This window comes from Dendropsophus ebraccatus, chromosome 3 (genome assembly GCF_027789765.1).
Source record: "Dendropsophus ebraccatus isolate aDenEbr1 chromosome 3, aDenEbr1.pat, whole genome shotgun sequence".
In the NCBI taxonomy this organism is placed as follows: domain Eukaryota; kingdom Metazoa; phylum Chordata; class Amphibia; order Anura; family Hylidae; genus Dendropsophus; species Dendropsophus ebraccatus.
The window spans coordinates 10,208,795-10,232,726 of record NC_091456.1 but is presented as its reverse complement, the minus strand read 5'-3'; the positions used below and the strand labels follow the sequence as shown (position 1 = coordinate 10,232,726).

General features: G+C 44.5%; 3 protein-coding genes across 3 annotated transcripts in view; all 3 read right to left on the bottom strand.

The window, feature by feature from the left end:
- Positions 1–1,836, bottom strand: part of LOC138786402 (uncharacterized) — a 7,836-nt gene extending 6,000 nt beyond the window's left edge. Inside the window, exon 1 of the mRNA XM_069963393.1 lies at positions 1,743–1,836. Coding sequence (XP_069819494.1) covers positions 1,743–1,836 — 94 coding nt within the window. The remainder of the gene's footprint in view (positions 1–1,742) is intronic.
- VPS33A (VPS33A core subunit of CORVET and HOPS complexes) lies at positions 1,668–23,932 on the bottom strand. Its single transcript, XM_069960877.1, has 14 exons — positions 23,641–23,932; positions 22,572–22,823; positions 20,711–20,776; positions 20,499–20,626; positions 20,000–20,189; positions 18,690–18,806; positions 17,627–17,801; positions 16,840–17,033; positions 15,383–15,509; positions 13,429–13,496; positions 12,742–12,879; positions 11,989–12,126; positions 9,455–9,623; positions 1,668–2,254 (listed from the first exon to the last, which is right to left on the bottom strand). The coding sequence occupies exons 2-14, from the start codon at positions 22,722–22,724 to the stop codon at positions 2,061–2,063; spliced, it is 1,857 nt and encodes a 618-aa protein (XP_069816978.1). The 5' UTR covers positions 22,725–22,823; positions 23,641–23,932; the 3' UTR covers positions 1,668–2,060.
- On the bottom strand, positions 5,746–7,058 carry LOC138786934 (lamina-associated polypeptide 2, isoforms alpha/zeta-like). Its single transcript, XM_069963999.1, has 2 exons — positions 6,540–7,058; positions 5,746–6,444 (listed from the first exon to the last, which is right to left on the bottom strand). Exons 1-2 carry the CDS (start codon positions 7,056–7,058, stop codon positions 5,746–5,748), a joined length of 1,218 nt encoding a protein of 405 aa, XP_069820100.1.

The window sequence follows — 23,932 nt, the reverse complement described above, 5'->3', positions numbered from 1 at the left end:
ATCTGCCAAATCATCCTGATCTTAGATTATTGCTCCATGTAATAGGGCCATTAGCAGGTAATGGTACTTTTACACGGTGCGATAATTCGCCGATTGCACGATTAACGATTTTGAAAGAACGATGTTTTTTTTTATAACGATCAGCGTTTAGACGGAACGATACATCGTACGGAAAATTCGCTATGTGATCGTTTAAGCCTATCTCACACATAGGTGAAATCGCTGAAAGAATGTTTACACGGAACGATCTGCGAATTTTTTGCGTACGATCAACGATGATTTGAGAACATGTTGAAAGATCAAAATGAACGATTTTTTGCTCGTCGTTTGATCGTTCGCTGCGTTTACACGTACGATTATCGTGCGAATTTGACAGTTATCGTGCAAAAACGAACGATCAATCAGCCCGTGTAGAAGGACCATTAGGGTCCATTTATACAGAAAGATTATCTGTCAAAGATTTGAAAAGAGGAGAAATCTCAGGCTTTCCTTTATGACCTGATCCCCGTTTATAGTCTGTTTCTGGCTTTGGCTTTAAATCTTTGGCAGATAATCTTTCTGTGTAAATGGACCCTAAAGGCCCTATTACACAGGCCGACAGTGAGAAGCAAAAGAGTGCTGTGAGTGCTTGTTTGCTCCTCGTTCCCTGCTCGCTGCCGCCGCTATTTCGTGCAGCAGCAGTGAGTGGGTGAGTCCGGGGAAGCTGCAGGGGGGCTGCCAAGGTGCTCGCTGATCGTCCAAGCAGCCCATAGGATATAGCGGCGGTCTACTGCCGCTGCTCCTATTCCACGGCAGGATACGGCCGATAATCGTTCTGTGGAATAGGGCCTTTAGTTTGCTTGGCACCATAAATCACCATTCACCAATCATTTAATAGGAATAAAGATCACATTGATGATTGTTCTCAGCATAAGAGGTGCCAGGGTTACACATAGGTTACAAACTTTTTGTAGCTCCCATTCTGATAAGTTTCAGTCCATTGTAATGGGGCATAATGGTAGTAATAGAAAAGTCCAGGAATAGAAAAATAAAATAAAATACAGCTACTTTCTTGCAAAAACAGCGCCACCCCTGTCCTGTGTGTGGTAAAACAAGGGAAAACCAAAGCCAGTCATCCATCCATCCAGTCACTCCATTGGGCTTTTTGCTGATCTCCTTGAGCTCAGTGATTGCTGTGTCATGCACAAAGCAGAGTGGCTCAACAAGAGGACAATACAATTGAATACAGGGGATGGACGGCAGATCCAGCATGTGGTAAAGGGAGCCTAGGTCAGGGGCCCGGTAACAAATGCAACCGCTATTGCCATGCCGCCGAGTGTAAACTTTCACATTTTTTTTTTTTTTATACGAACAGGTTTTTGAATAATTTACAATATACGGAGGGGTGGGGGGAGTCATTACTGGGATATTTTGTAACATGGTATAGAATAAAAAATAATAAAGAAGTTTCTACTATATAAACAGACCTGTAATCCAAAAGTTTAATCTAAATTAGATACAAACTGTTAGGCAGATAAGATTCCAATTTTGTTTCCAATTTATCCACATTGTGATGGACTACAGTACATCAGGGCTCTCTATGTTATATACAATACTGTATTGCTCAAGTTCTTTAATAGAGATGAGGGAATCTCAAGCATGCCCAGGTTCTTCTGAATCTGAACGTTCTGCATTTGATTACCGGTGGCTGAAGAAGTTGGATGCAGCCCAAGGGAGTCCTGGAAAACATGGACATGGCCTACATCCATATTTTCTATCCAGCTTCTTCAGCCACCGGTAATCAAATACAGAACATTCAGATTCAGAAGAACCTGACCGTGCTTGAAGTTCGCTCATCTCTATTTTTCATAGCTTGAGAGCAAGGAGGGCAAGCCGAAGTGGAATCACACTGTCTCCCCTAGGAGCTGCACAGAAGCCTCAGGTTATTTACAGCAGGGAGTCCTCCACATCTCCTACCATGGCTAGTAGTATCTCTTACAAGAACACTTGCATGGCATGTTCCTATACTTCTTCAACGTCTTTAACGTCTTGTTGAGTTTCCAAAATTTGGTCAATGTCATTTAAAAAGGTGGCGGCTCAAGCTTCTCCATCATAGATTTAATCCAGGTGGTGCCATTGATCAGTTTGGTTGTGGCGATTATGTATTCGGTTCCGCCGTCCTCCAGTTGGGAAAGGAAACGCAGAGCAGCAATTTCTGCAAAGGTGACTCCACCAAGGAAAAAGATCAGCATCACCTTGTTCTCCCCTTGTTGACCTGGAAAATTAGATATGTATGTTTACAATAAAAAAAAAAAAAAAATCTAAAAAATCTTTCAAATAAACTGGTGCCAGAAATGTGTAATTTACTTCCATTAAAAAAATATAAATTACTAACCGGTAATTACTTTTCTTTGAGCCCATGACGGCACCCCTGGATAGGACCACCTCCTACTCCTATTGGACAGGAAACAGGACCATAAAAGAAGCAAAACGCCCCACCAGCACCAGTTCTCAGCAAGGTACCTAGGAGCAAAGTTTATGAAGACAACAAACAGCAAAATATACATATATGCATTTGTCTTCTAGTATATTTTTTCCATATACTATAAATTATCTATTTCTATATACATTCATATATATATATATATATATATATATATATATATATATATATATATATATATATATATATATACACACACACATATATATATTTTTTTTTTTTTTTTTTTGGGTGGGTATTAGGCGGGGTGCCGTCATGGGCTCAAAGAAAAGTAATTACCGGTTAGTAATTTATATTTTCTCTCATCGCCCTATGACGGCACCCCTGGAGATTGGACTAGGAATAACCCGCCTAGGGAGGGACTACTGCCTGCAAAACTCTACGGCCGAAGGTTAAATCCTCTGTAGAAGATAACTGCAATCTGTAGTGTTTAAAGAAAGTATGGGGAGTACTCCATGTGGCAGTCCTGCAAATCTGGTCTATAGGGACAGAAGCTCTCTCAGCCCAAGAAGTAGCTACGGCCCTGGAGGAGTGAGCCCCAAACCCAGTTGGAATATTCTTCCCACTGATCTTGTAGCATTCACCTATAGTAAGCTTTACCCATCTGGCGATAGTCTGGGAAGTGGCAGCCTTCCCTCTATTCTTCCCCTGAAAAGATATAAGAAGATTGTCACTACGTCTCCACTCCCTTGTGGTTTCTAGATAGTAAAGGAGGATGCGTCTAACATCTAGTGTATGAAAAGAAGCCTCTCTGTCATTGGAAGGATTATCACAGAAAGAGGGAAGAATCACTTCTTGTGATCTATGAAAGTCGGACACTACTTTTGGTAGAAATGCAGGGTCAGGAGAGAGGATGACTCTATCGTCCTTAACCGACAGATAGGGTGAGTTGATAGAGAAGGCCCGAATTTCGCTTACTCTCCTGGCAGATGTTATGGCTAATAGAAATGCTAATTTTAAGGAAAGAAACTTTATGCTACAACTATCCATAGGTTCAAATGGAGACATGGTGAGGCCAGAGAGTACTATGTTGAGATCCCAAGGGGGAAGTCTAGATTTGATGGTTGGACATAGTCTACTTGCAGCCCTGGTAAACCTACTGATCCAGGGGTGGTCTGCCAGCTTAAAATCAAACAAGGCACTTAGAGCAGAGATCTGAACTTTAATTGTGCTGGGTCTGAGTCCCTTCTTGAGGCCCTCCTGTAGGAAGTCTAGCACTAATGGGATATTAGGAGGGCTAAGCACATTAATGGGCTGGTTAACAAATCTAACGAAGGCTTTCCATGTTCTGAGATATATGGCAGAAGTAACTCTCTTTCGGCTTGCCAGGAGGGTAGAAATAACACTTGTGGAAATGCCCCTATCTATTAGAAGCTGCCTTTCACATGCCAGGCTGTCAGATGGAGTCTCCCGGCTGTAGGATGGAAGACTGGTCCCTGGCTGAGAAGATCCCCCCTCTCTGGAAGAATCCATGGTTCTGAGATTGACATCCTTCTCAACCAGGAAAACCACACCCTCCTTGGCCAGAAGGGTGCAATCAGAATAAGATGAGCTCTGTCCTCCCTGATCTTCTGGATGACTCGAGGTAACATTCTGATGGGGGGAAAGGCATAAAGGAGACCCCCTTCCCATTTCTGGGCTAGGGCATCCAAGGCTGTAGGTTTGTCCTCTGGGCATAGTGAAAAGAATTCCTGAACCTTCCTGTTGGCCCGAGTTGCAAAAAGGTCTGTCTTGGGGTAACCCCAAAGTCTGCAAATCTGAAGGAAAACTTCTTGTGACAGTTCCCATTCTCCCTGGTGAAGTTGATTGCGGCTCAGGTAGTCTGCTTTGTAATTGTCTATCCCTTTTAGATGGAGTGCTGTGAGGGACAAGAAATGAGGTTCTGCAAGTCGGAATATGTGGTGAGATATCCTCATCAGTTCTGGGGATTTTGAGCCTCCTTGATGGTTGATATAGGCAACTGTTGAGGCATTGTCTGTCATTACCCTTACATTTCTGCCTTGTAGCTGGGGAAGGGCCTGAGCTAAAGATAGAAAAATGGCTCTTAATTCTCGTATATTCTGAGAGTCCTTTGCCTCTTCTGGAGTCCATAGTCCTTGTAGCAAGAGGGAGTCCAGGTGAGCTCCCCATCCTTGAGGACTGGCATCTGTTGTGACTGTAATTACGTCGTGTAGTTTCCATGGGAGACCCTTGTTGAGGTGTTCCTCCACCGTCCACCATGAAAGGGATCTCAGACTCTGTGGAGAAAGAGAAAAAGGGGAGTCTAGGGAATCCACAAGTCCATCCCATTCGGATAATATCTGGGCCTGAAAACGTCTAGAATGGTATTGAGCCCAGGGTACAGCTTGGATAGACGAGGTGAATAATCCTAAAAGGGACATAGCCGATCTGAAGGTAGTGAGAGGTTGGGAAATCAAATCCTTAGTTCTGGCCATAATCTGGGAGATCTTATTGTCTGGAAGAAAGGATCGTTGGGAGATAGAGTCCAGGCAGATGCCCAGGAATTTACATTTCTGTGTTGGTATTTTATTAGACTTTTCATCATTTACTTCCCACCCCAAAGATGTGAAGATAGATTCTACACAGTGGATGTTATCTTCTAGAATGGACGGAGAATTATTCACTAGGAGAAAATCATCCAAGTAGGGGATGATAATAATATCTTTCTCTCTGACATGGGCCATGACTTCCGCCATGATCTTTGTAAATACCCTAGGGGCCTGAGATATGCCAAAGGGCATGGCAGAATATTGAAAATGCTGAATATCCTTATCCATCTTAACAGCCACTCTTAGGAATCGCTGGTGATCTGGATGTATTGGGACATGGTAGTAAGCATCCCTAAGATCCAGTGTGGCCATGTAACAGTTCTCCGAGAGGTTCAGAATGGTAGAGGGTATTGATTCCATTCTGAATTTCTCGTAAGTAAGAACTCTATTGAGTGGTTTTAGGTTGATTATAGTTCTGAAAGAGCCATTTGGTTTCTTCACCAAAAATAAGGTAGAATAAAATCCTGCTCCTATCTGGTCTGAAGGGACCGGAATCAAAACTCTTTTATTTATTAATGAGTGGACTTCTGAGACTAAGGCAACTTGTTTCTCAGGATCAGAGGATAAGTCAGTACACACAAATCTATTCCCTGGGGAGGACGAAAAAGAGATCTTTAAACCAGATTTTATTGTCTCCAAAACAAAGGTGCTACCAGAAATGTTACACCAATTAGAGAAGTGAAAAGACAATCGCCCCCCCACCGGGACCTCGCGTCATTGTGAGGGTTTCTTGGTCTCGGTACTAGGAAAGAGGAACCCCTTCCCCTTTTTCGTAGGCCTCCAATCCCTTCTAGAAGTAGAGGATCCCCCTCTGGGCTTCCTACCTCGGCCCCTGAAAGATCTATTCTGCTGTTGTTGTTGAATGAGGGGAAATCCTTTCTTTCTGTCTGATGCTTTTTCCAAAACCACGTCTAGAGCGGAGCCGAAGAGGAATTTTCCTTCACAAGGTACTCCACATAGTCTTGTCTTAGATGTTGTGTCTCCTTTCCATTCTTTGAGCCATAAAGTTCTTCGGGCAGAGTTGGACAATGCTGCAGAACGGGCTGAAAGTTTTAAAGCATCTGCTGAGGCCTCCGAAATGAAAGACACTGCATTTTCAATGGTGCTAAAAGCAGTAGCAAAGTCTTGTTCAGGGTTACCCTCATAGACTTTGTCTTTTAGTTCAGACATCCAGATCTGTAGAGATCTGGCCACCGAGGTAGTAGCTATGAGAGGTTTAAAGGTTGCGGTAGAAGCTTCCCAATTTTTTCTAAGGTAAACCTCAGCCCTTTTGTCCATCGGGTCCTTCATAGTAGCCGAGTCCTCGAATGGAAGGGCATTTTTCTTAGAGATCTTAGCCACTGGTGGATCGATCATAGGGGCACTCTCCCAGTATTCTGCGTCTTCATGACTGAAAGGATACTTTCTTTTATACTGTAGTGAAAAGAATATAAACATATATGTGTACAGTCAATCAATTTCTAAGTAAGAAAAAAACACCAGGAGCGAAGAAAACAACCCCCACTTACGGCTTGAGGTATGAAAAATTTTCGATCTGGTTTGGACCACTCATTTGATATGAGATGTTTAATGCTCTGGTGCACTGGAAACACGGGTCGTTTCTTAGGAGCTAGGCCTTCAAACATCCGGTCCTGCACCGATTTGAGCTGAGGGGTCTCTTCTATCTCCATTGTGCAGCGTACAGCTTTAACCAAGGAGTCTATGTATTCAACAGTCAGAAGAGGGGAAGATGACTCCTCTCCTTCGTTTTCACCCTCAGAGGCTATCTCTCCAGGCTCATCAAGCACCGAACTCTGCTCCTGATCCTCCTCAATAGGTGGAGGGAGGGGAGCTGGTCTACTAGGACCAGGTAATTCAACCAGCGAGGACTCAGTAGGAGCTGTTGAAGGTATAGCTATCGGAGCTGGAGGAGCCACAGTCTCAGAGGTTGTAGGTTTAGAGGGTAATGAGGTCCTAATCTCTTGTCTGATCATGTCCCTTATATTTCTCATGAAAGAAGGACCTTGATCTTCAAGAACACGGTTCATACATCCACCACATAACGCTTTATTATATGATGAGCTTAGGTGTTTTTTTACAGATAGGGCAATCTCTACTCCTCTGTTTCTCCTTTTCCTTTCTAGCACTTTCTTCCGAAGTGGATTCTGTCTGTGTGGTTCCTTTAGGATCAGCGCCCTGAGCTTCCATTTTTACTCAATTGGAAGTTCAGAAGTGCAGCAGCAGGTAGCGGCAGCAACAGAAGCAGAAGGGATATCCAGCTGCTTAGTGCAGAGCACACCTCCTGGTGCTCTGCAGCTCTTTAAATTTGGCGCCCAAAAACGCCGGAGACCGGCTGGCTCCGCCCCCCGCCGCGGCGCTGATGCGGCACACCCTCCCGCTGCTGGACGTAATCCCCCCTTGACAGGCCGCAGCCCGGACGCTGCCGAACACGGCCTGCAGATAGTCCCGCCTCCGGACTTCCCCCCGGCCGCGTCATCAGTCCGCGCCCCTCCCCCGCCAGCGCGCACGCTACGGCCGGGAGGAGCGAGCAGACATAGCAGCAGCCGGCGTCCAGAGGGGCCAAGGGAGCAGCGGGGATCCTCTTCAGGAGGTGTCTGGGCGACCACCAGACTGGACTGCAGCTCAAGATGCCTTACGCAGTCCGGGAAGCCGGTGAGTGGGAGTCTACACCGGGGATCCCCAGTCTCGTCTTCTTAGGTCCAGGAGTGAACCCTGAGTAATCCTGCCCTATGGGACAGGAAACAGTAACTGGTGCTGGTGGGGCGTTTTGCTTCTTTTATGGTCCAGTGGTCCTGTTTCCTGTCCAATAGGAGTAGGAGGTGGTCCTATCCAGGGGTGCCGTCATAGGGCGATGAGAGAAAAAAAATCTCCAGTCTTCCAGTACTTATCAGCTGCTATATGTCCTGCAGGTAGTGGGGGATTCTTTCCAGTCTGACACAGTGCTCTCTGCTGCCCCCTCTGTCCATGTCAGGAACTGCGCAGAGCAGGAGAGGTTTTCTATAGGGATTTGCTGCTGCTCTGGACAGTTCCTGACATGGACAGAGGTGGCAGCAGAGAGCACTGTGTCAGACTGGAGAGAATACACCATTTCCTGCAGGACATACAGCAACTTGTAAGTACTGGAAGACTAGAGATTTTTAAATTGAAGTAAATTACAATTCTGTATAACTTTGACATGCGTTTCTTTGAAGGAAACATTTTTAAACATTTTTTTTTACTCTTGCATTGCATCTATACTGACACAATTTATGGACTCAGTTTTATCAATCAGTCTGAAACAAAAATATGTGTGACAAATAGCAACCAATCACGGGTCAGCCTTGGTTTCTCAGAATGGACTGTGGTTTGTTGCTATCTGTCTGATACAAAAAAGGTGTCCGATTTTTACCTCAGACAGACAGATAAATCTGGGCCAATGTGTATGCATACACCGATCAGCCATAAGACTGAAACCACCTGCCCAATACTATGTAGGTCCTCCTTGGTGCCTTAAGTGAAAAGTGAATCCAATTCCACCGTGTGAACTGCAGAGCAGAGAATATTCATGAGGAGGAGGAAGGAGGAGTGGTGAGGCGGCCAGAGTGCGACACATACAACTCCTCTTTGACTCTTCATTACAGTAGGAGACCTGAGATTGTCCCGTCACCACTTGTCCTGCCTCTGCTATTTTGATCAAAAATAGCCAACCACCATGCTCAGAAAGCAACTTCTTGACATGACTTTTTACTTGGTAATTTCACAGATACAAAATCCATATAAGGGTGCGTTCACACCTACAGGATCTGCAGCAGATCTGATGCTGTGTTCAGTTATTTAAATGAAATCTGCTGCAGAAAATCAGCTGCAGATTCTGTAGGTGTGAACGCACCATAAAAGTGTATATCACCTAAAGTGCTCGGTTGGCGGACCTCCTTAGCTGGTAGATCAACTCTGCTCCTCCTGGAGATTACAATCCTCCATCTGCACGGCCCAAGTCAGGTAAGGTGTGCAAACACGCAGCTATATGGACGTTTCAGGAGCGATGCTCTGTGATGTGTGAGGAAGGGAGCGTCGCTCCTGGAACGTCCATTCAGCGGAGTGTTTGCACGCCTTACCTGTAGCTTTCTGAGCGTGGTGGTTGACTAATATTGAAGACAAGCGCCTCCTACTAAACACCCGCTGATCCCAGGTGCACTCAGCTAATTATTGTATTTTGAAGTGGACCATTTTTGGCCAATATTCGCCAATGCACATCAGGAAAGCTCCTTGGATCACTTCTGGTAGGACGAGGCACTGGATACCAGGAACAGCCCAAAAGACCGGCTATATTTGGCTAGCTATGCCCTCAGCTTCAAGAACTAACCGTTCACCTGCCACACAACACATCCCTCCTCATCACACATGCCGGTTTATTTGGTGGGAGACTGTATAACAGGCCACTTACGTTTCTTCATGAGACCAGCTGGTAGGGACTGCCGCTCTTCAAACTGAGGACCAGGAAGGAGTTTAAGAACCTCCTCGATGCTTCTCCAACCTGGACGAACCAGAACCTGTGCCAGGCGGACGCTGAGAGGAGCGTAGCCGCTGTACACATAGGAGATGTCATTAGGATTCTAGGTAAGAGAAGAAATCGGAAAAAAGTTAGAAATGTTTATCCAAGTAACATGCGGCAAAAATAATTCTCAATGCTTTGAGCTGCAGAATGACCAATAGGGAGATGTAAGTAGTCTGCACACTATACAGTGTATAAACCGGGTGGGAAATCTTCGGCCCTCCCAACTGTGGCAAAACCACAATTCCCATCATGCAAAGCTTTGCCTGTCCAAGCATGATAGGAATTGTAGTTCTGCAAAAGTTGGAGGGACGAGAGTTCCCTATGCCTGGTATACAAGGTGATGAAAGTGAAGATGATGGATTGGGCTGTGCGTGGACACCAATCAATGAAATCGGTGCTCGTTTGCAAAGCCTTTACATAGCACAAAAAAAATTAAATAAATAAATGGAGCTGCAGGGCTGCACTAATAATTCTTTTATCATTCATACAGCCATGGAAACTGACAGCATATATATGGGTATATCTGTGCTGTCAGTTTCCAACAGCAGCAGTGGATACATACATTGAGCACTGCTGTGTGATCCGGCATCCGGCTCTCCTGTCCTCTGGCCATTGCTTTATTTTTAGGCCCCACCTCTTGGCAGACGTAAGGCCCCAATATACGGAAGTGAATCACATGCAATTCACTTCTGTATACGGGGGCCTTACGCTTGATTTTCTTGACGTGAGAGTGAATATTGTAGATGAAGCATAGTCACTGCAGGTTTTAGGAAACAGACTGGAAAAAAAATTTGTAGCAAATTCTCCATTTTAACAGCTTCCATCCCTCTCACATGAAGAGAGCCATTCCGTATGGGCAATTTTTACGTTTGAGCAGACTTAATAGCAGTGAAGAAAATGACAACAGTCAGGCAGAAGAATTAGCTAACAGGTTACCCAGAATACACTATAAGAAGGGCACAGAATAAAGCTAAGGAAAAAAAACGCAACATCAGTTATTAGGTAACAATTCACACAGGAGAGAGATGACAGACAGGAGATTTGTATTTTCTTTTAAGCATTCCTTGATAAATCCATACAGAATGCTATTAGATGCCATTGGCACATTATAGAGAGAGACCCCAATCTGAATCCCATAGCGGAAAGGAAACCACTATTCTCATATAGACGAAATAAAACAGTAGGTGAACAATTGGCAACTCCAAGACCTTACCAAAAGGTAATTTTCATTGCAGTTCTTGCTCTATGTGCTGATATAATAGTGAGAGAAAGTTCATCCAAGTGGGAGGAGTCTCATGGGAAATCAGATGTTTTATAACATGTAAAACTTCCTATGTGGTTTACGTTATTACCTGCAAATGTGGAGTTTTTTTATATTGGAAAGACTATCCGCAATATGTACACAAGATCTAAACTCAGTCAGGACTGGCTCTGGTTGCCCGCGGCTGAGCGAAAATATCAGAAAAAAAAATCATGCGGGTGATACTTCTGTCCTTAATTTCACAAGATTGGAATTTGTCCCTAATATTGGAGGATTGGACAGACACAAAAGACTACCTAAAAGAGAAGCCCATTGGATTATTTGGACGAATGCCGTGGGACCTTCGGGACTAAATGACACAAATGACATGAGTGTTTTTCTGTGATGTTAGTTCCATTATTGTTATATTCACCTGCTGTTCCTTATTCATTATTATCATCTTATAATTATGTTTTTATATTGTATGTTGTCTTGGTTATATATTAGTGTGGCTGCTGCTCCCATTCAGGTACACAATGAGTTAATAGTTCAGCTGGCCTGTGCCCTGAGCTGTGGGCGGGACCAGAGTGTGAGCAGCAGCTTAAAGGGGTTATCCAGCGCTACAAAAACATGGCCACTTTCCCCCTACTGTTGTTTCCAGTTTGGGTGGGGTTTGAAACTCAGTTCCATTGAAGTAAATGGAGCTTAATTGCAAACCGCACCTGAAATGGAGACAAAAGAGGGGGAAAAGTGGCCATGTTTTTGTAGCGCTGGATAACCCCTTTAAAAGTGAGGTATGTACATGTAGTAGTTGTGAGCCGAGAAGAAGCGTTTTATACGTGAAACGGCCGTCGCTCTTGTGGAAAGCACCCTTTGCTGATCCCGATACTGGTGAGTGCCGCCTTCGCTTTATTCTCTATTGCCAAGCTATAAATTTTGATGCCCGCTCTAAAGATGTGATTAGCCGAGGATAGAGCTTTCCCGCACTGCCACTTTTACACGGGACGATTATCGGCCACAGGTGCATTTCTAGGAATGCTTCTTAGCAATAATCGTCCCGTGTAGAAGGCCCTTAAGGGTATTACACTGTTTAAAAGTTCAGTTACTCTAAAAAAGCCCAAGTCACAAGTAGCCTCAAGTATCTGAAGTCCAACTTTATAATATACAAGATCTTATAGCTCACCTGCTCGTTGACGTCATCCATCCAGAGGCGCAGGGTCTTTCTGATGGTTGGGTAGTTATTCCTGCTGCCTGATTGGGCCTTTAATAGCCCGGCCTTTTCTAGATTGTGCAGCGTCAATATGTGCTCATACCCATAGGTCTGCAAACCAAAGAGTATGTTATATACAACACTGGGGGCAATGTATAGAAATCTCTCTAGAACCAGGTAGCTGTATTGTTTAAAGGGGTAGTTCAGCAAAAAAAAAAAAAAAAAAAAAGGGTTTCTTTCAAATCAAGTAGTGCCAGAGACTTGTAATTTACTTCTATTAAAAAATCTCCAGTCTTCCAGTACTTATCAGCTGCTGCATGTCTTGCAGGAAGTGGTGTATTCTTTCCAGTCTGGCACATGCTCTCTGCTGCCACCTCTGTCCATGTCAGGAACTGTCCAGAGCAGAAGCAAATCCCCATAGAAAACCTCTCCTGCTCTGGACAGTTCCTGACATGGACAGAGGTGGCAGCAGGGAGCACTGTGTCAGACTGGAGAGAATACACCACTTACTGTAGAACATACAGCAGCTGATAAGTACTGGATAACTTGGAGATATTTTAATACAAGTAAATTACAAATCTCTGGCACCAATTTTTGCTGAACTACCACTTGAATGGGACAGAGAAGTTCCTAACACTAAAGACTCCACTGGCCTTAAACTAGTCAGAGGTAAAATCTCCCACAGATGCTGAGAACGGCCGATAGTTTCGCACAACTTTCCTTTACCTGTAAGATCTCTTTCTTGTAAAAGTCCAGGACCTTTTGCTTCAGACCAGTATTACACACGGACTGGAGGCAGACCAGTCTCAAGATCTTTATTAAGGGATCTTTTTTCGCTATACAATCTTCTATATAAGGATTAATCTAAATTTAAAAAAGCAAACAACAAAAAATAATTAACAGCTGAAAATACATAGCCAAGGTCACACAATGTCATGCCATCCAGGCACACGCTCTATTGTGTATTCACAAGACCACATGATTAAGATCAATGATCAACAAGAGACAGAGTTATACAGATTTGTAATTTATTTCAATTTAATACCTCCAGTCTTCCAGTACTTCTCAGCTGCTGTATGTCCTACAGGAAGTGGTGTATTCTCTCCAGTCTGACACAGTGCTCTCTGCTGCCACCTCTGTCCATGTCAGGAACTGTCCAGAGCAGGAGAGCGTTTTCTATGGTGATTTGCTATTACTCTGGGCAGTTCCTGACATGGACAGAGGTGGCAGCAGAGAGCACTGTGTCAGACTGGAGAGAATACACCACTTCCTGCAGGACATACAGCAGCTGATAAATAGAAGTAAACTACAAATCTGTATAATTTTCTAAAACCAGTTGTTTAAAAAAAAAAAAAAATAAATCCTTATAACACCAGTATATAATGACATTTGTAGTGAACATCGTGTACAAACCTTATCTGTGTCAAAGCCAGACATGAATTCTTGCTCCACTGTTAAATTATCAAAAAAAGCTTCTGAAGCTGAAAAGAAAGGTGTAGAATAGAGTATAGTAAGTGTCGCTAGACAACATAGGGAAGCTGAACATTCACAGGTGCCAGTCTAAAATAATGGATACAGCCAGCTAGTTAGGTTTTACTACTTAAAGGGGTTGTCCGGCGATAAAAAATTATTCACAGAACACCACACATTACAAAGTTATACAACTTTGTAATGTATGTTATGTCTGTCAATGGCCCCCTTCCCCGTGTTTCCCCCCACCCACGCTAGACCCGGAAGTGTGGTGCATTATACTCACCGCATCTCGTGTCGTCCACGGTCTCCGATCCTCAGCAGTGACGTCTTCTTCAGGAGGCCGGCGGATCTTCCCGAGTGCCGGCCACCCTCTGCAGCGTCATCCGAAGCTCAGCCGCGATTGGCTGAGCATAACTGTGCTCAGCCAATCGCGGCTGAGTGGCTGATGACGCGGCCACGTCATCAGCTGCTCAGCCGCGATTGGCTGAGCACAGTTATGCTCAGCCAATCGCGGCTGAGCTTCGGATGACGCTGCAGAGGGCGGCCGGCACTCGGGAAGATCCGCTGGCCTCCCGAAGAAGACGTCACTGCTGAGGATCGGAGACCGTGGTCGGCACGTGACAGGTAGGTATAGCGCACCACACTTCCGGGTACACGGGTGGGGGTGGTGGGACACGGAGAAGGGGGCCATTCACAGACATAACATACATTACAAAGTTGTATAACTTTGTAATGTGTGTTATTCTGTGAATAATTTTTTATCGCCGGACAACCCCTTTAAAGGGATTGTCCAGGCATACAAAAATGTGACAGCTTTCTTCCAGAAAAAGGATCTTTCCTGTCCTCTGTTTGGGTGTGAGTTTTGCAGTTCTGTTCCAATGTTGATTTGAACAGAGCTTAATTGTAATACCGCACCCAACCTGAGGACAGGGCTGGTGCTGTTTTTCTAAGAAATTTGCTGTGCTTTAAATCCTGGATAACCCCTTTAAGATGTTACTGGATAATCATAATGTTTGCAATATCAATATAGGTATATCAGGTCATCCAACACACCTGTCCTTCCCAGTCATCTGCATGTAAAAGTGACAGCAATCAGCTGGGGACAGGGAAAATACCTGATTCTTCATGTATAAACAGGGAATGCGAGGCCAATAACGATAAAGGCAAACTGGCAGTACAGTTATGTCTATATCCATGCTGTCAGTATGCAGCAGTCCGTACTTACCTAGTGTGCTGCCGCTGTGATCCGGCATCCTGGTATCCAGCTCTCCAGTCTAGCCGCTGTGTCTTCAGACTGTTGCCGCCTCCAGAATGATTGGCGGCTGGCAGAGCCTAAAAATACATCAGCTGGACAGCAGAGATGGAGAACAGGATGCCAGATCACAGCAGCAGGGCACTAGGTAAGTACGTACTGAAAGCACAGATATATGTATACAGCTGCATGAACAATACAAGGATCGTTCGTGCAGCCTGGCCGTTTGATTTTTTTTTTGTGCGTTAAGGTACTGCAAACAGCAAATCTACAAATCTACAATGTAAAAGGACCCTTAGTCATATGTAACACTTTCTAATATGATGTAAAACCCTTACAATGATAATACGGATGCCCACATTCCTGCATGGCGTGCATGTAATATTTAAACTCCATTTCTTATTGGTGGATTGGATAATCGCATTATCTTACAGTTTTAGGCTATGTTTCCACAATGTACAGAGAAGCACTAGCAACGGCCATTGTTATAAAACGGCCAGAATTAAGGATCAGGAACATTAAATTTGGTCCGTTGTTAGCGCTTATCAGTACGTTGTGGGAAGTCCTGTGAATACTGTGGGCAAGGTAATACCCCTTTAATCAATTTATTTTTGTAAAAAAAAAAAAAAAGAAGTGTCTTACTGGTTATATCCTTTACGAGTTCAGCGATAGACGTGTGATTTGCTAAAGACGCCCGCTCAGCCTGCATGTGCGGCAGCTGGGAGACAAATTGTTTGATTTCACCCACGGTTTTAGCGTTGTGTCTTCCCTTGATTTGGAAAAAAAAAAATAAAAAATTATAGAAAAAATAAAAGAATTTGTTAGACAGCAAAGACAATGAAAATGTCAGAGAACGAAAAAAAAAACTAAAAGTTACATGATTTTTAGATTACACTGTAAGGCTATGTTCTCACAAAGTAGTTTTTCCTAAGCATTTTGCAACCAAAACTAGGAGTGGATTGAAACAGAAAGGCTATGTTCACACAACGCTGAAACTTAACGGATGACCGCTAATTAATGGGAAATAATGGCCGTTGTTTTCAAATAATTATTTGCCATTAAATGACGGCCATCCACTCAGCAGTGTGTGAGCATCACCTCTCTGTGGTTTCAATCCACTCCTGGTTTTGGTTGCAAAATACTGAGCAAAAATACTGTGTGTGAACATAGACTGAAAGGAAGGAGTATAAGCTTAGGGAAAAAAAACGGACTGATCAAAATTGTACGCATCATAATAACAATAAAATGAATTAATAATAATATTAAAATATTAAAGACATTGGATTTCCATATATAAGGGCTTGTAACGCATGTCCGGCACACAACTGGTAATCACATGCATCATGCCTGGTGTGAGGTGGCGGGCATGTCCTGGCATGAGGAGCATAATGACGCCCGGCCGTTACACCCCGCGGGGGCCGCCAATCTCATTATCACCTTTTACAGACAAGTCTTTTGGGCCGGCTAAGAATTTATAACTGGGATAAGATGGAATTAACCTCGCTATCAAGTCACAGAAATTACTCATAAAGCAGAAATCCTGAACCGGGTTGTCTTATGTTCTTATGTGAGATCTACAACATTCAAGAACATATAAACGTAAAAGCCCAAAGTCAATAGACAATCATCCAGACTAAATTTCTCTTAAAGGGGTACTGCAGTGAAAAAATAGTTTTTAAAACAACTGGTGTCAGTAAGTTACACTGATCTGTAGATTACTTCTATTTAAAAATCTTAGTCTTCCAGTACTTATCAGCTGCTGTATGTCCTGCAGGAAGTGGTGTATTCTTTCCAGTCTGACAGTGCTCTCTGCTGCCACCTCTGTCCATGTCAGGAACTGCCCAGAGCAGGAGAGGATTTCTACCGGGATTTGCTGCTGCTCTGGACAGTTCCTGGCATGGACAGAGGTGGCAGCAGAGAGCACTGTGTCAAACTGGAAAGAATACACCACTTCCTGCAGGACATACAGCAGCTGATAAGTTCTGCAAAACTTTTTAAATAAAAGTAAATTACAAATCTGTATAGATTTCTGATACCAGTTGATTTATAAACTTTTAGATACAATTTGTTGTTGGATAAAAGCCTCGGTGCTACTTTACCTCAAAAGCTGCCGATATAATTTTGGCCTTCTTACTCAGTACTGTGCCCACGGCGTTGAAGTTCTTGTCCCTGATCTCGGCATATAACTCCTCAGCAGAATTCAGCAGCAGCTTCTTGGGTTCTGTGGGGAGCTCCTTCCCACTCTCACCCTGTTTCTTGGGGGCAAATTTTTCCGGGGGAAGTTTCACATTGCCTGGTGTGATTATATGAAGGAGACGTTATAATGGAAATTACTATACTAACACAAATTACCGGATCTACTTTCATTGGCTTCATGTGTGCACAACCCTAGAGGAAACATATCAATTAAAGGGGTATTCCGCTCAGGTAAAATACATGTTGAATCATCTCCCCTCATGGAGACTAACAATTTGTGTCACTCATTACCTTTTCAGTCTCCTTCACCCAGTTCTCAGCTGCTACTTTTTGCTTAAGACACAAAAAAACGAATGTTAGCTGTTCTCAATCTCCTCCTGCCTTCAGTTCATGTAAACAGCTCCCTGGCCAGATATTTCTGCAATATGTAATGCCAGGAGGGTCAATCACAGTGAGGTCATTAGCAACTTGACCTTATATTAACTCTCTGGGCATTATGGAGTGCAGAGAAAGACAACCAGGGACAATGTTTACTGGGGGGGGGGGGGGGGGGGGGGGGGGCAAAGCACACACTGTTTTCTGTGTCTTCAGCAGAACGTATCAGACTCAGAACTGGGGGAAGGAGACAGAGAAGACATCTCTATGGCTGTCTACAGTGTAATTCACACAAAATGAATGATCCACACTTACTATTCTGAATCCCGTAGATTTCATCGATGAGTCCTTCATAAGTGAGCTGGGTTGCAAGTGGTGTCAGCAAGTCGACATTGCGATCCAACAACAGAAGGGTGTCAAACACTGGAGTTATCTGGTTGTTGCTTCCTCCCAGCTCTCGCTTCATCCTGATCATCATATTGGCCACATGCTGGAAGCAAAACCCACAGTTATATAAATAGTACCGCAATTATTAAAAAAAAAAAAAAAAAAAAAAAAAAAAAAAAACACACAAAAAGTCAATTTTATTTAGCAAGAAGCAATTTGCTACTAGAGAATAAAATCCCCCGAGGACTTTCCTACCTGGCAAACCTTAGAGGGAATGTCTCATCAGGAAAATAACTTACTGTTTAAATATTTTTATGTTACACATATTTTTTAACAAATTTTTCTAATTTTCCATTTTTCTTTCTACGTTGTAAAATAATCTCATTCTCACCACTGGGGCCAATACTAAGCTGAGACTTCCTGTTGTGTCTGTGGTGATAAGAGGAGGCTGCTGTAAAGTGATCTGTACAGCATTGCAGCGTCAGGTGACACCAGTAGATAGAGGAGGCAATAGCAGCTCCCTGTGGAATGACCTCTTCACAGGTCACAGAGCGCGCTCAGTAATGTCTCACAAGGGGACAGAGTCTGTCTATTGTCGTTTATGTCCATGAGTCTTGCTGTGAAGCAAGTCACTAAATGCTGTTAAGAACAGCTGTGGCAGCTTGGCAACTTTTGTTTTCTCTACTGATGGTTTATCCTCAGCACTCACACATACAGGATCTGCTGCAGATATCAATGTAACTGAACAATGGATCACAGTGTCAAACCTGCTGCAGATCCTGTACCTGTGAATGGGACCTAAATTAAACAGACAGCCCTGTACATTGTGCCAAGATACTGCAGTTCAGTTCCCAGTGAAGCGGATCTGCAGTAAACCAGCTCAGCCATTATACAATGTTACAATGTACAGAGCTGTCTGCTCCAGAGGGAACTACTTACTCCCCCCCCCCCCCCCCCCCGGGTTGTACAGGACGGTGTCCTCTATACCTACCCTCGCACACTCTCCTTTCCCACAGATCTGTGGAATAGTCCCATACAAGGCCTGCAGGGTGGTAAGTCCCTTAGCTGCATGATACAGTGTTGTCTGGTCATTCTCCAAGTAGCATTCCTGTTAGGGGGGAAAAAAAAAACAAAAAAAAACAACTTAGCATTATGTAAGTTAAAGGAGAAGTCCAGCGAAAATTTTTATTAAAGTATTGTATTGCACCCGAAATTTTACAGAAATCCCCAAAATAGACTTATTACGGGAAATGCTTAAAAAGTGCTTTTTGGATAACATGGTGATGTCACTTCCTGGATAACACGGGGACGCCACTTCCTGGATAACACGGGGAAGCCACTTCCTGGATAACACGGGGACGCCACTTCCTGGATAACACGGGGACGCCACTTCCTGGATAACACGGGGACGCCATTTCCTGGATAACACGGGGACGCCACTTCCTGGATAACACGGGGACGCCACTTCCTGGATAACACGGGGACGTCACTTCCTGGATAACATGGCGAGGTCACTTCCTGGATAACATGGTGATGTCACGACCCGACTCCCAGAGCTGTGCGGGCTGTGGCTGCTGGAGAGGATGACGGCAGGGGGATGCTCAGTGTCCCTCCAGTGCCCTGTGTCCCTCAATGTCCCCCTGCCGTCATCCTCTCCAGCAGCCACAGCCCGCACAGCTCTGGGAGTCGGGTCGTGACATCACCATGTTATCCAGGAAGTGACATCACCATGTTATCCAGGAAGTGACATCATCATTTTATCCAGGAAGTGAAGCCTTGATGCCGTAGTAAGTGCAGGGAAAAAGCCCTTTATAAGTATTACCCGTAATAAGTGTATATTGGGGCTTTGCATAACTTTTGAAGGGTAATAATATATTTTAATAAACATTTTCGCCGGACTTCTTTAAGAACATGGGGGCAATTGCTAAAGTAATAACCAAGATACAAATATCCCTGAAGCAGCTTTCCATAGATGTTTGCAGATCCAGGAGCCCAGAGATCCAACATCAATCTGACTGCACTAATGGGAATCCCCGAACCATCCATGCCTGTATATCACTGACTGCCTCCATTCTAATACAGGAATGGGGAACCTTCAGCCCTCCAGCTGCTGCAAAACTACAACTCCCAGCATGCCTGGACAGCCAAAGCTTTAGCTCTCATCACCCAGGCATGATGGGAGTTGTAGTTTTGCAAAGGTTCCGTACAGGCAGTACAGGAGATCTCAGCATAAGGGGTGACTGTCTACAGGGCCAGTTAGATAATGATGGCCCAGGACACACATGACAGATCTAACAATACCTTGAAAGCGTTCTCAGATTCCATAGACAACAGATCTCCATCAAAAGGGATGAGGTTTAGTCGGTATTCTTCACGATGAAAGAAAGTGCCGAGCACGCCCAGCTCCTTCAGCCTCTGCTCACACAGCAAGCTGCGTCGAGGCACAAACAGGATATGGAAATCCCGGGGCATAAAACGGCCCTTATCTTCCCTTAAAGAGAAAAATACACCAGTTCACGAGACGGGAGATCAAATGACAGACACCTGCAGCAGGTATTATATTGATTTGTAATTTACTTCTATTTAAAAATCTCCAGGCAATCTTACAGGCAAGAGGGGGGGGGGGGGGGGGCGCCTCTTACAGGCAAGAGGGGGGGGCGCCTCTTACAGGCAAGAGGGGGGGGGGGGGGCGCCTCTTACAGGCAAGAGTGGGGGGGGGCCCTCTTACAGGCAGAGGGGGGGGGGCCCTCTGAATATGGCACATAACATAAACAATGTATCTATCAAGTATAAAGAATACCTGCGAATGTTCTCAGCAATAATGTCCATTAGTTCCAGTTTGGGTCTGACAAAGAAGATGATGTTCTTCACATCGGAGGAGGGGAGGGGTCCTGCCTTAAGGGTGAACATTTTCTCCACTTCATGTTCCTAAAAAAGAAATGTGACAGCCAGGTGTCAGAAACCTGAGCAAGGAGCAGGACTCCCTGTAATACAGCGACCGGTGTACATTACCTTCAGGAGCGAGTACTGTGCGATCAATCCAAACGGGCCGGTCAGATACTCATCCCATACAATGGCCTGCAGGGGAGACAAGGAGCCTGATCAGTCACACTGTTACACTATACAATGGCCTGCGGGGGAGACAAGGAGCCTGATCAGTCACTGTTACACTATACAATGGCCTGCGGGGGAGACAAGGAGCCTGATCAGTCACACGGTTACACTATACAGACCACTCACATGGGTGTCTCTATGCTTTATAGTATGGCAGTATGTAGTCAGCAATACGGGGAAGGGAGGTAATGTTTCAAAAATGTCATATTCATTACAATCCCCAAATCTCATGGGGGGGCCACTGGTCTATACCATTACTGCACTATATGGAGGGGCCCTAGTCTATACCATTACTGCACTATATGGGGGGACACTGGTCTATACCATTACTGCACTATATGGGGGGACACTGGTCGATACCATTACTGCACTATATGGGGGGACACTGGTCTATACCATTACTGCACTATATGGGGGGACACTGGTCTATACCATTACTGCACTATATTGGGGAAGGGGGCACTGGTCTATACCATTACTGCACTATATGGGGGGACACTGGTCTATACCATTACTGCACTATATGGGGGCACTGGTCTATACCATTACTGCACTATATGGGGGGACACTGGTCTATACCATTACTGCACTATATTGGGGAAGGGGGCACTGGTCTATACCATTACTGCACTATATGAAGGGGGGGTACTGGTCTATACCATTACTGCACTATATTGGGGAAGGGGGCACTGGTCTATACCATTACTGCACTATATGAAGGGGGGGTACTGGTCTATACCATTACTGCACTATATGGGGGGCACTGGTCTATACCATTACTGCACTATATGGGGGGCACTGGTCTATACCATTACTGCACTATATGGGGGGCACTGGTCTATACCATTACTGCACTATATGGGGGGCACTGGTCTATACCATTACTGCACTATATGGGGGGCACTGGTCTATACCATTACTGCACTATATGGGGGGCACTGGTCTATACCATTACTGCACTATATGGGGGCACTGGTCTATACCATTACTGCACTATATGGGGGCACTGGTCTATACCATTACTGCACTATATGGGGGGCACTGGTCTATACCATTACTGCACTATATGGGGGGCACTGGTCTATACCATTACTGCACTATATGGGGGGCACTGGTCTATACCATTACTGTACTATATGGGGGGGGCTGGTCTATACCATTACTGCACTACATGGGGGGCACTGGTCTATTCCATTACTGCACTATATGGGGGGGGGGGCTGGTCTATACCATTACTGCACTATATGGGGGGGGGGGCTGGTCTATACCATTACTGTACTATATGGGGGGACACTGGTCTATACCATTACTGCACTATATGGGGGGCACTGGTCTATACCATTACTGCACTATATGGGGGTGGGCTGGTCTATACCATTACTGCACTATATGGGGGGACACTGGTCTATACCATTACTGCACTATATGGGGGGACACTGGTCTATACCATTACTGTACTATATGGGGGGACACTGGTCTATACCATTACTGTATTATATGGGGGGCACTGGTCTATACCATTACTGCACTATATGGGGGGACACTGGTCTATACCATTACTGCACTATATGGGGGGACACTGGTCTATACCATTACTGCACTATATGGGGGGACACTGGTCTATACCATTACTGCACAGCATTCAGCCAATACTACACTCAGAGACTATATGTAAACTACTCGCCCCCTCTGTATAACAACATCCGGACATAGACTGCATCTGAGGGCAGCAGCAGAATGAAGCAGACCCCGGCCTCACCTTACTCCCCGCACATTTATCCAGGAACTCCCGCAGCTCGATCCGCATCGCCTCCCGCAACACGTTCAGGTTCACCCGGCCGCAGGACAGATGACTCGCCATCTTGAGACTCCTGATGACAGGCCGATTCATGTGACAGCCTGTGTGTGTCATGTGACCGGAAGAAACGCTGGACAAAACAGAGCGCAGGCAGCACTAGCAGATCGCCGAGTGCTGCGCTTTATTATCCCGCTCCAATGCGCAAGCGCTGAGCTAGGAGATCATGTGACCATCGGCAAGGAGAGGAAAAGAGGGAGGAGTTAGCACTCGCAGATTCGTCAAACAGTAGAGGAGTTGCCCATAGCAACCTGATCACTCCACTTATTATCATTATTATTATTATTATTATTATTATTATTATTATTATTATTATTATTATTATTATTAATAATAATAATAATAATAATTTTTTATTTATTATTATTAATTATTTTTTTATTATTATTATTTTTTCCCTTAAACTCTCAAAGGTGAAAGAAGTGATCTGATAGGTTGCTATGGAAAACCGTCCTACTGTTATTTGCTTAAGGTTTGATAAATCTCTGCTGACGTTACTGTGTAAAATTCACTTTAAGATAGAAAAACAACTAAGGTATAAGAATTTTTAGGGTTTAATATGACTGGCGCAAATAACCACATAAAGGGATTGTGCAGAGAAAATATATATTTTTAGTGGCGTCAGTCAGGCTTAGTAATAAAAAAAAATATTCTCCCCTGTAGATGACACAAAGGAAATGCTTGTTAGGCCAATGGCTGCTTAGAGGGGTCACCGCCATTCACATATACAGGACCTGCAGCAATAATTTAGGGACCTTATACACAGGTCGATTATCGGTCAGTAGTTTTGCTAGATACATTCCTTTGGCCGAATCGTTTCATTTAAAAGTGACAGCGATCAGCCGAGGAGCGGGAAAACGCCCTATCCTGGGCTGATCACATCTTTTCTACCCATGGTGCTGGATAGTGTACGGCCGCTACTTACCTCTGATCCCTGAATTACCTCTGATCCCCTGAATCAACCACTACTTACCTCTGATCCCTGAATTAACCCCTTCACTGAGGCAGCAGGAACCAGTACCAGTAGGTACCAGCACCAGCAGGTTTGCAGCCACCCGGGAAGTTGTGTGTGGAGGGAAGAGTTAACTGTTTAAAGGGGAAGGGGAAATAGAGACTATAGTCGATATGTCCCAATTGCACAGGAAACGCTGAGAAGGAAAGTATGTCTCCTCTTCGGCACCTTTCCTGTTAGTCATGTGCTCTGCGGTCCAGTGGGACTGTTGGGAGCACCCCATGAAGCCCGCTGCATTCAATATCAATAGAAA

What these genes read in the sequence shown, in the direction of transcription:
- LOC138786934 (XM_069963999.1), bottom strand. Translation starts at nt 7,058, where the DNA reads ATGAACCGTGTTCTTGAAGATCAAGGTCCTTCTTTCATGAGAAATATA. An exon ending in AATTTTTCATACCTCAAGCC is followed by an intron (nt 6,445 to 6,539) that starts GTAAGTGGGGGT and finishes TTTTCACTACAG; the next exon opens with TATAAAAGAAAGTATCCTTT.
- VPS33A (XM_069960877.1), bottom strand. Translation starts at nt 22,724, where the DNA reads ATGACACACACAGGCTGTCACATGAATCGGCCTGTCATCAGGAGTCTC. An exon ending in CACAGTACTCGCTCCTGAAG is followed by an intron (nt 20,627 to 20,710) that starts GTAATGTACACC and finishes TTTCTTTTTTAG; the next exon opens with GAACATGAAGTGGAGAAAAT. An exon ending in ACAAGAAAGAGATCTTACAG is followed by an intron (nt 12,127 to 12,741) that starts GTAAAGGAAAGT and finishes TTTGGTTTGCAG; the next exon opens with ACCTATGGGTATGAGCACAT.